The sequence below is a fragment of the Heterodontus francisci genome, chromosome 4, assembly GCF_036365525.1.
Source record: "Heterodontus francisci isolate sHetFra1 chromosome 4, sHetFra1.hap1, whole genome shotgun sequence".
NCBI lineage: Eukaryota > Metazoa > Chordata > Chondrichthyes > Heterodontiformes > Heterodontidae > Heterodontus > Heterodontus francisci.
This window is the reverse complement of record NC_090374.1, coordinates 18306546-18318987: the sequence shown is the minus strand read 5'-3', so window position 1 is coordinate 18318987 and position 12442 is coordinate 18306546. Positions and strand designations below refer to the sequence as shown.

Here is a 12442-nt window from a genome sequence, read left to right as displayed (position 1 = left end):
CAATTTATCTATTCAAGTAGCAGGATGACTAGGAGAGGATGGCATGCAGGCTATAAAACCAACTCTAATGATGTGCACAAAGGCAGCTTCAACCAGTCAAACTTTCATGATCTCATACACTATTACTTTGTTATAAAAAAATTCACCAAAAGCTTTAAAGAAATGTAATCAATCCTGTATTTAATATGTGCTGTGAACAAAACTATCTTTGCCCTTTGGGGTGCTCGACATTAATTGTTGAATCGTGTCCCGTTTATTGATGCTTGAAAATGAATCTGGTTCTATCTCTTCTTTGATCTCAGGTAGACAAAAGGATTTTAGAGATGCAAAAGATCAATACACCAAATGTCCACTGCATATTACCACCAATAATTGCATAATTTCAGACAGGAAATAATTTGAGTCCCTGGAACCACTTTTATGCTGTCTAGTTTTCATTGTGCAGGAGAAGCCAGGCAAACAATAATTACAGAGATCATAAATTGATCAACTTGTATTGTTCAAAGAAATCTTTAAAAAAAAAAATAAATGAAAAGCACATTTCGAATCACAAATACATTAAGTACTAAATGAATTGATTAAAATAATCAAGACATTAGCTATAATCTTTCCACATCAGAAATGTTATGTGTAACTTGCAAACAGACTCCATACAATTATTACATTCTACAGTTTTGCAAAAGTTCTCAGGGGAAGCTTTGCAGTTAATTGCCTTGTGGCATTTTCAGATGCTTTGTTATTTAGAACAATGAAGCCATTTCTTTACATTATGATCTTGTACCAGATGCCCAAGAACTTGCCAGAATTTAAATTCTGAAGCAAACTTGATCAATCCCCATTCAATTAAATAGTACAACTCAAATGAGGTTTTGAAAGCCTGACTAGCGTATTCAGCATGCTTATGATATTATTTAAAAGTACATAAGGACATGCACAGATGACTGCATTCAGCAATGGTTTGCAGGAGCTCTGACTGGCATGCTAATATTCAATTGTCAACATTATTTTTACTTTGCCATATCTGCATTCTTGTTTGAATATTTTGCATATTAGACACAGTAGAGATATCACTAGCACTTACCTCCCACATAGATAAATTCTGCCATTTAAAGAATAGTGTTGGCAAAATGTTAGGCAAAGATAGCGACAGACAAACTAGATATTGACAACAGAAAGTGCAGAATTTTTTTCTTGTATAACGTTAAGTCCTCACCTGAGCAAAAGATCTATCCAGTACAACACCACACAGTAACTGAGACTGAGGTCCTGCAGTCTTTATATCCTGCAAATTTTGTTCCCGAATCTGGAAGGGAAGGAAAATCATGATTTTTCTGTTCATGTTTGGGGACCAAAATTTATTTACCCAATCACATTCAGGCATAATTTATGACTATATAACGTGTAACTTTGTTTGGCTTACTAAATAGTACAAATTCTCACTTCATTCGTCTTTCTTTTACCAAAAGAATACAGCATGGATAACAAAGTTGCTGCAAGCAACTCCATCGAAGTGGCTCAGATTGAAACATGGGGATTACATATAAACCCAGATTAAAGAAAAATCACATTTTTATCATTATTAAAGGCATAATTTCCACCTCACCATTGCATTAAAGTTATTTATTTTCTTACCACAATTCCTGCACCAGCTGCCATTCTGAACTGGAAGTAGGGACATAATGAGGCGCGGCAGTGACGTAGTGGTAAAGCTAATCCTAGTAATCCAGAGCCCAGGCTAATGCTCTGGGGGCATAGGTTCGAATCCCACCACAGCAGATGGTGAAATTTGAATTCAATTAATAAATCTGGAATTAAAAGTTAGTCTTATTCTGGATTCACTAATGTCCTTTAGGGAAGGAAATCTGCTGGTCTGGCCTACATGTGACTCCAGACCCACAACAATGTGGCTGAATCTCAAACGCCCTCTGAAATGGCCTAGCAAGCCACTCAATTCAAGGACAATTAGGGCAAGTCAGCAATGCCCACAAATGAATAAAAGGTCTGCAGATGTTCAGTAGAGGAGTTGGCCATCCAGCCCCTTGAACACACTATTCAATTAGATTTGTACCTCAACTCCATTTACTCCGTATCCCTCAACATCCTTACCTAACAAAAATCCATTTCAGTTTTGAATTTTTCAATTGACGCCCCAGCCTCAACAGCTTTTTGGGGCAAAAGAGGTTCAGATTTACATTACAGTGCGTGAAGGAGTGCTTCCTGATTTCACTCTTAAATGGCCTAGCTCTAATTTTATTTTTTTTATTTTAGAGATACAGCACTGAAACAGGCCCTTCGGGCCCACAGAGTCTGTGCCAACCAACAACCACCCATTTATACCAATCCTGCAGAAATCCCATATTCCCTATCACCTACCTACGCTAGGGGCAATTTACAATGGCCAATTTACCTATCAACCTGCAAGTCTTTGGCTGTGGGAGGAAACCGGAGCACCCGGCGAAAAACCACGCAGTCACAGGGAGAACTTGTAAACTCCGCACAGGCAGTACGCAGAATCAAACCCAGGTCCCTGGAGTGGTGAGGCTGCAGTGCTAACCACTGCGCCACTGTTCCGCCCCCTCGTTCTGGACTCATGCAACATAATATTTTATTTTTCATTGAATCAGGACATTTAGGTGATGCCATGTTCAAAAGTCTGAAGACTGCAGGAGGAAGGAAAGACAGAGGTAAGAAATTGCATATTTGAGATGACCCATGAATGCTGTTGTGGGAGATTGTATGCTGAGTTTCAATTTCACTTCAGTGGAGGAAGAGCATGTTGGATACATGTCAAGAGTTTTGTGTTTTTTTTTGAAAGCTTAGAATTCTGTAGGTTTTTAAAAGATTGAGAAAAAGAATTTTCTGTGAACATTGAATGCTGAAACTTGGTGTTTGACCAGAGTGGGACAGACTGCAAGACACCTGTCCCAAACAGCAAGGGAAATACAGATCACATGACTTGACTGTTAAAGAAAATTACAGCACAGGAACAGGCCCTTCGGCCCTCCAAGCCGAGGCCGATCCAAATCCTCTATCTAAACCTGTCGCCTATTTTCTAAGGGTCTGTATCTCTCGACTTCCTGCCCATTCATGTATCTGTCTAGATACATCTTAAAAGACGCCATCGTGCCCGCGTCTACCACCTCCGCTGGCAATGCGTTCCAGGCACCCACCACCCTCTGCGTAAAGAACTTTCCACGCATATCCCCCCTAAACTTTTCCCCTCCCACTTTGAACTCGTGTCCCCCTTGTAATTGAATCCCCCACTCTGGGAAAAAGCTTCTTGCTATCCACCCTGTCTATACCTCTCATGATTTTGTACACCTCAATCAGGTCCCCCCTCAACCTCCGTCTTTCTAATGAAAATAATCCTAATCTACTCAACCTCTCTTCATAGCTAGCGCCCTCCATACCAGGCAACATCCTGGTGAACCTCCTCTGCACCCTCTCCAAAGCATCCACATCCTTTTGGTAATGTGGCGACCAGAACTGCACACAGTATTCCAAATGTGGCCGAACCAAAGTCCTATACAACTGTAACATGACCTGCCAACTCTTGTACTCAATACCCCGTCCGATGAAGGAAAGCATGCCGTATGCCTTCTTGACCACTCTATTGACCTGCGTTGCCACCTTCAGGGAACAATGGACCTGAACACCCAAATCTCTCTGTACATCAATTTTTCCCAGGACTTTTCCATTTACTGTATAGTTCACTCTTGAATTGGATCTTCCAAAATGCATCACCTCGCATTTACCCTGATTGAACTCCATCTGCCATTTCTCTGCCCAACTCTCCAATTTATCTATATTCTGCTGTATTCTCTGACAGTCCCCTTCACTATCTGCTACTCCACCAATCTTAGTGTCGTCTGCAAACTTGCTAATCAGACCACCTATACTTTCCTCCAAATCATTTATGTATATCACAAACAGTGGTCCCAGCACAGATCCCTGTGGAACACCACTGGTCACACGTCTCCATTTTGAGAAACTCCCTTCCACTGCTACTCTCTGTCTCCTGTTGCCCAGCCAGTTCTTTATCCATCTAGCTAGTACACCTTGGACCCCATGCGCCTTCACTTTCTCCATCAGCCTACCATGGGGAACCTTATCAAATGCCTTACTGAAGTCCATGTATATGACATCTACAGCCCTTCCCTCATCAATCAACTTTGTCACTTCCTCAAAGAATTTTATTAAGTTGGTAAGACATGACCTTCCCTGCACAAAACCATGTTGCCTATCACTGATAAGCCCATTTTCTTCCAAATGAGGGTTAGGAAGAAGAAGAAGTTTGGAAAGAATCCTTTCACATAGAGAGTTCTCTCATTATTGTTTAAGACATAGTTTAAACAAACAGTTAATGTTGTTGTTTCAAGAAACCTGGTTTGGTGTACTTTATTCTGGGGGACAAAATGTGTTTAATTTGGCTATTTTCCAGTTGGTGGGAAACTAATAATATGCTACAACCTATGTGGAGTAGTGGGCCTGAATTAACAGTGCACTACTCCGGCCTTGGTTGTAACAAACAGAAGAGGAAAACTCAGGAGAGCATGACCATTAGTATTGATGAGAGGCATACAGGCTGGCATACACAGACACATTGATTGGAAATTATAGCAGAGTGTAGAGTATGCAAGAATGCTGTACAAACTCCCAGATAACGGAGCAGTCGTATTTAAGCCCAGGATAAATCTGGGCTTTACTTACTAGAATTTAACATAATAAAACGTCTCAAGGCGCTTCACAGGATTATAAAGCATAATTTAACATTGAGCCACATAAGGTGATATTAGGGTAAATGGCCAAAAGCTGTGTCAAAGTTGTAAGTTTTAAGAGGCATCTTAAACGAAGAGGGGTAAGGGGTTTTGGAGGGAATTTCAGAACTTAGGGCCTAGGTAGCTGAACGTACAGCCACAATGGTGGAGCAATTAAAATCAAGGATACTCAAGATGGCCAGAATTAGATGAGCTCAGATATCTGAGGGTTTTGGGACCAAAGTATACTTAGAGACTGGGAAGGGCGAGGCCATCTAGGGATTTGAAAATAAAGAGAACTTTATTTTCTAAGCTTCTGCTTAACCAGGAGCTAATGTAGGTCAACGAGCTCCGGTGTGATGGGTGAACTGGACGGTGCCATTAAGGACACAGGCAGAGTTTTGGACAAGCTCGAGGTTTATGGAGAATAGAATGAGGAGGCTGGGCAGGAGTATGTTGGAATAGTCTGGTCTCGAGGTAACAAAGGCAAGGATGAAGGTTTCAGCAGATGAGCTGAAACAGGGATGGAATAGGGAGATGTTATGGAGGTGAAAATAGGCAGCCTTAGTGATGGGGGGGGAGGGGGGGGGAAAAAAGAGAAGGGGGGACGTTTGATTAGAATTTCAAAGTCAAATATGTCATCAAGACTGTAACCAGCTAGTCTAATGATGGCCATGAAACCATTGTCGATGGTCATGAAAACCCATCTGGTTCACTACTGTCGTTTAGGGAAGGAAATCTACTGTCCTTAACTGGTCTGGCCTACATGTGACTCCAGACCCACAGCAATGTGGTTCTTATATGCCCTTTGAAATGGCCTAGCAGCCACTCAGTTGTATCAAACCGCTACAAAGTCAATAAAGGAACAAAATCGGATGAACCACCCGCCATTGACCTAGGCAATGGAAACTACAATGGCACACCCAGCCCTGTCGACCCTGCAAAGTCCTCCTTACTAACACCTGGGGGCTTGTACCAAAGTTGGGAGAGCTGTCCACAGACTAGTCAAGCAGCAGCCTAATATAGTCATATTCATGGAACCATACCTTGCCAACAATGTCTCAGACAATGCCATCACCATCCCTGGGTATGTCCTGTCCCACTGGCAGGACAGACCCAGCAGTGGTGGCAGCACAGTGGTATACAGTTGGGAGGGAGTTGCCCTGAGAGTCCTCAACATTGTCTCTGGACCCCAGGAAGTCTCATGGCATCAGATCAAACATGGGCAAGAAAACATCCTGATTACCACCTACCGCCCGCCGCACCACTGCACCACCCCCCACCAACCCCCCTTCAGCTGATGAGTCAGTACTCCTCCATTTTGAACACCACTTGGAGGAAGCACTGAGGGTGGCATCAGCGCAGAATGTACACTGGGTGGGGGACTTCAACGTCCATCACCAAGAGTGTTTCGGTAGCACCATTACTGACCGAACTGGCCGAGTCCTAAAGGATATAGTTGCTAGACTGGGTCTGCAGCAGGTGATGAGGGAACCAAGAGGAAAAACATACTTGACTTTGTCCTCACCAATGTGTCGCAGATGCATCTGTCCATGACAGCATTTGTAGCGGTGACCACCACACAGTCCTTGCGGAGACAAAGTCCTGTCTTCACATTGAGGATACCCTCCATTGTGTTGTGTGGCACGATCACCGTGCTCAATGGGATAGATTTCGAACAGCTCTAGCAACGCAAAATTGGGCATCCATGAGGCGCTGTGGGCCAGCAGCAAAAGAATTGTCCTTAACCACTATCTGTAACCTCATGGCCCTACCCCAATCTACCATTACCATCAAGCCAGGGGATCAACCCTAGTTCAAAGAAGAGTGCAGGAGTGCATGCCAGGAGCAGCACCAGGCATAACTCAAAATGAGGAGTCAACCTGGCAAAGCTGCAACCCAGGACTACTTGTGTGCCAAACAGCGTAAGCAACATGCGATAGACAGAGCTAAGTGATCCCACAAACAATGGATTGGATCTAAGCTCTGCCAGATCCAGGCATGAATGGTGGAGGACAATTAAACAACTAACTGCAGGAGGTGGCTCCACAAATATCCCCATCCTCAATGATGGGGGGAGCTCAGCACATCAGTGCAAAAGGTAAGGCTGAAGCATTTGCAAGAATCTTCAGCCAGAAGTGCCAAGTGTATGATTCATCTCAGCATCCTCCTGAAATCCCCAGCATCACAGATGCTAGTCTTCAGCCAATTCGATTCACTCCATGTGACATCCAGAAATACAGGCCCTGATAACATTCTGGCAATAGTACTAAAGACTTGCGCTCCAGACCTTGCCACGAACCATGGCCAAGCTGTTCCAGTACAGCTACATCACTGGCATCTACCCAGCAATGTGGAAAAGTACCCAGGTATGAACTGTACACAAAAGGCAGGACAAGTCCAACCCGGCCAATTACCACTTCATCAATCTACACTCGAACATCAGTAAAGTGATGGAAGGGGTCGTCGACCGTGCTATCAAGTGGCAATTGCTTAATAACCTGCTCACTGATGCTCAGTTTGGATTCCACCAGAGCCACTCAGCTCCTGACCTCATTACAGCCTTGGTTCAAACATGGACAAAACAGCTGAACTCGAGTTGAGAATAGAGTGACTGCCCTTGACATCAAGGATCCCTAGCAAAACTACAGACAATGGGAAGCGGGGAAAACTCTCCGCTGGTTGGAGTGATACCTAATGTAAAAGATGATGGTTGTGGTTGTTGGAGGTCAATCATCTGAGTTCCAGGACATCACTGCAGGAGTTCAAGATAATGTCCTAGGTCCAACCATCTTCAGCTGCTTCACCAATGACCTTCCTTCAATCACAAGGTCAGAAGTGGGGATGTTCGCTGATGATTATGCAATGTTCAGCACTATTCGTTATTACTCAGATACTGAAGCAGTCTGTGTAGAAATGCAGCAAGACCTGGACAATATCCAGGCTTGGGCTGATAAGCAGCAAGTAACATTCATGCCACACGGTGCCAGGCAATGACTATCTCAAACAAGAGAGGATCTAACCATCTCCCCTTGACATTCAATGGTATTACAATCACTGAATTCCGCACCAACTGCATCCTGGGGGTACCATTGACCAGAAACTGAACTGGAGTAGCTATATAAATACTTTGGCTGCAAAAGCAGGTCAGAGGCGTGGAATCCAGCGGCGGGTAACTCAGCTCCGGACTCCCCAAAGCCTGTTCACCACCTACAAGGCACAAGTCAGGAGTGTGATGGAATACTCTCCACACGTCTGGATGGGTGTAACTCCAACAACACTCAAGAAGCTCGACACCATCCAGAATAAAGTAGCCCACTTGCATGGCACCCCATCCACAACATTTGCTCCCTCCACCACCAACGCACAGCGACTGCTGTGTGTACCATCTACAAGATGCACTACAGCAAAGCACCAAGGCTCCTTTGACAGCACCTTCCAAACCTGTGACCTCTACCACCTGGAAGGACAAAGGCAGCAGATGCATTGGAACACCGCCACCTGCAAGTTCCCCTCCAAGCCACACACCATCCTGACTTGGAACTATATAGCCATTCCTTCATTGTTGCTGGGTCAAAATCTGGAACTCCCTAACAGCACTGTGGATGTACCTTGCCCACATGGACTACAGCGGTTCAAGGCGGCAGCTCACCAAGGGCAATAAACGTTGTCCTAGCCAGCGACACCCACATCCCATAAGTGAATTTTAAAAAGCCTGCCAACTGTCTGAGAATAAACCAGAGAGAAGGATGGTGTTGGTAGCTATGGAACAGAGTTCATAGCAGGGACTGAAGACTGGAAAGCTTTAGTCGATTATATAATTGCAGCAAATTTCTGCTCACCCATTACTGGATGTCAGGCAAGCAGTCTGATAATTAAGCAACAGTGGAGGTCGAGAGAGGGAGTGGTGAGGTAGTCATCGGCATACATTTGAACCTAACACTGTTTTTGGATAATGTCGCCGAAGGGCAGCATCTAGATGAAAAATAGGATAGATCCTTTGGGGACACATGAGTTAACGGTGCAGAAAAGGGAAGAGAAGCCATTTCAGGTGATACTCCAGCTACGATTAGACGGTTAACAATGGAACCAGGCGAGAGCAGTCCCACCCGGTTGGATGATGGAGAGACATTGCAGGAGGATAGTGTAGTCAACTGTGTCAAAGGCAGCAGACAGGTTGAGAAGGACCAGGAGGGATAATTTATCTTTATGGAGAGTTAAGAGCTGTTGAGGAGCAAAGAGGTGATGAGCACCAAACAGGAAACCAAGCTTCTTACACACAGCTTTACTACTAGCGATTTAAGAGTTCTGTATGAGCTCAGAGGAACAAATTTGGCCATGGATGATGAAGGATGAAGAATGAAAGAAGTGATGGTTGCTGAATTTATTTATTTAGAGATACAGCACTGAAACAGGCCCTTCGGCCCGAGTCTGTGCTGACCAAGAACCACCCACTTATACTAACCCTACAGTAATCCCATTTTCCCTACCACCTACCTACACTAGGGGCAATTTACAATGGCCAATTTACCTATCACCTGCAAGTCTTTGGCGGTGGGAGGAAACCGGAGCACCCAGCGAAAACCCACGCGGTCACAGGGAGAACTTGCAAATTCCGCACAGGCAGTACCCAGAATTGAACCCGGGTCCCTGGAGCTGTGAGGCTGCGGTGCTAACCAATTAACGAGACATGAACACTGGGTACTTAAAGGGCTGGAATCAAGATTTTCATTGCTCCACTGAAGGTTATGGATTAGATCAAGATTGAATTAAAAAAAAATTCTTCCATGGGCTGTGGATGTTGCTGGCCAGCCCATCCCTAATTGCCCTTGAGAAGGTGGTGGTGAGCTGCCTTCTTGAACCGCTGCAGTCCATTTGGGGTAGGTACACCCACAGTGCTGTTAGGAAGAGAGTTCCACGATTTTGACCCAGCGACAGTGAAGGAACAGCGATATAGCTCCAAGTCAGTATGTTGTGTGACTTGGAGGGGAACTTGCAGGTGGTGGTGTTCGCATGCATTTGTTGCCCTTGTCCTTCTAGTTGGTAGAGGTCGTGGGTTTGGAACGTGCTGTCTGAGGAGCCTTGGTGCGTTTCATTCAGCCACTGCTCTTTGAAAGGAATGGAGGGTGCATGATCTGAAGTAAGTTGGTGAATATTATGACCAGGTGAGAAGGGGTCTTGGGGTTCCCACTCAGCCTTTGCGTGGTTTAACCGTAATTGGGTTTAATATTAGAAACACTGTTTTTAGCTCCCCGAGTGAATCCCTCTTCACTGCTCCAATTGCAAGGCAAAGAAATCAGACAGGTTTCCTTAGATTTAAAGAAAAGTTTATTAATCTTAAACTCTAATCCGGTTAGCGACTACGAACATGCGACGTAACCACCCTAGCATGCATACGCGATAAACACAGGCAGATAGAGACAGAAAAAGTAGACAAGAATAAAGGGAAAAGTTTGAGGCAATATCGGGATTATAATTACAGTCCTTTAAGTTCAATGTGGAGTCTTTGGTTGCCAGTTAGTCCTGCTGTTCGTTGGGGCTCAGACCACGTTTCAACTTGTTTCGATGTCAGAGTCTTCCGTGGGTCTGGTGGCTTGGGAGAAAGCGAGAGACAGCAGGAGAGAGACTTCCTTCTTCCAGCTTCAATTGCAAACTACTTTCTGAATTCAAACTGTCCTGTGACTAGTTCAAAAAACCTGGACCATGTGATCAGCCGGTTTAACCAGTCCTGGCTTTGTGGATTGCATCATCTAAGCAGTCCCTGGAATGTGCTTCCTTACACCTTCAGTGCCTGGTGATCAAAATCCAGCTGGGTAATTGGATCAAGGACTGGTTCTTTGCCTCCACCAGCACAGTCTCTTAGTATGCAAACGTCCTCCGGTCAAAGGTCTGGCGATCTCCAACGAGTCATTTCTTCACTCCAGCAACAGTTTAAATCAATGTTCATATGACAAAATTAATATGCCTCATAGTTGGCAGGTGGGGGTCTGCATGACAGCTCCAAACCCAGCGGCATGAAATGCAATTTATTTATTTATTTTTTTAAAAAACAGCATTTCATTAAAAGGGACTAGAGAGAAGATAACGACAGGAAAACACATGCATCTCTCATTCATTCAGAACCCTAACAATTGTTACAGCCTGTCTTTTCTTGGTAGCAGTGCTGCTGCAAACAGTCCTTTTTGACATCCCCACAAACATGTGGTTTTTGGGGATGTTTTTTCATTTTGCACATTTCCACACCTAGGGTCTCTTTGTTCTGTTGGGGGGGGTTGCGTGTGGGGTGGGGGTAGGGGGTTACATTTAATTAGCCCTAGATTGGAGACCTGCTCAGGGGTGGCAGCAGTGGGCGCAGTTCCACTCTGAACTCTCTCAGTGGTTTGGTGAGTCATGCAAGGACTTTTCACCTTAGGGGACGGTTGGTTCCCTTTTTTCCTGACTGTGGGGGAGGTTAATCTTCCCTTTGTCCTCTGGGACACTCCTGCTTGCAGGTATTTGTCCAGATTCTACTGCACTCCCCTGCGGCACTTCGACTAGGTGAGGCATCACCCTCACAGTTTCTGTGCCTTCTTGAGGACTTCCTTAGTCTCTGTAGGTTCCTGTAAATACTGTTAGTAACTCTGGTGGGGTGCATCTACTGTCTGCATTTACAGAGGAGGATGTGGGGTCTATCTTTTCAAATATTTAGCGGTTGGCTGATTGGACAGTAGGGGGTTTTCATCCGGGATTCCTCCCAGACTTCCTTTAACCTGTCCTCTTGGCCCCTTTTTCCCAGTTCCTTTCTAACCTTTTGCCAGCCTTGAGCCTGCCAGTCCCCTTTGGTTCTCAGCAGGGGTCCCTTACAGTTCACCAGCCCTCTGCTGGACAGTCCTGACACTAATACAGGACTAAGGGGTGCAGTTTTCACTAAGTTGGGGTTTCTCCTCAACCTGGCACTTGTGGCAACTTCTATAGTACCCCACCACATCTTTTTGGAGTTTTGGCCAGTCAAACTGCTGTCTTATGCAGGCTTTGGTTTTTTGTATATTGACATGTACAATCACTGTAATCTCATGGGCCATTCTTAATGTTTCTCTCCGTTACCTCTGCGGCATCACTAACTGTCCACTCTTTGTCGGCAGGGTGTGAGGGGAGAACTCAATTTCCTCATCAGTACCTCATTCTTTAAATAGTAGCAATCAGGGACTCCCTCTGCTTCAATTTCTGACTGGGCAGCCTGTACTAACTCTCAATACTGGGTCAGCTCACTTATCCTCTGCTAGGAAAGATCCATTTAACGCAATCAAAGGGTCTTCTAACTTTCCAAAGAAAGTCTCAGATAGACAGACCGCATGGTCATCTGCCTGCAGTGCCAATTCAGTCTCCTCTGGGGGAGCTGATTTGATCATGGCCTCAGTCATTACACATTTAGGGAAACAGCAGGGGACCATCTCCTGCCACTGCCCTGTCTGTGACCTCCTGCAGTCTCTCACTACTGGGGAAGCTACCACCTTCATCCCTCCCAGATCATTACCTAGGAGCAGGTCAACCCCGTCCACAGGCCAACTAGGGACAATGCCTAGTCACCGGTACCGAAATAAGGTCACACTCCAAGTGCACCCAGTGTAAAGGTACAGGCACACACTGTTCTCCAATACCATTCACCACAATTTTGGTGTTTACTGCACTGTGTGTGGGAAAGGTCA

The 12442-nt window shown here is 45.0% G+C and overlaps 1 protein-coding gene across 5 annotated transcripts in view; it reads right to left on the bottom strand.

Moving 5' to 3' along the window:
* Window positions 1-12442, bottom strand: part of add1 (adducin 1 (alpha)) — a 245963-nt gene that overhangs the window by 39544 nt on the left and 193977 nt on the right. For all 5 annotated transcript variants that reach the window (XM_068029236.1, XM_068029237.1, XM_068029240.1 and 2 more), the window contains one exon: window positions 1214-1303. In XM_068029236.1, the coding sequence (XP_067885337.1) occupies window positions 1214-1303 (90 nt within the window). The remainder of the gene's footprint in view (window positions 1-1213; window positions 1304-12442) is intronic.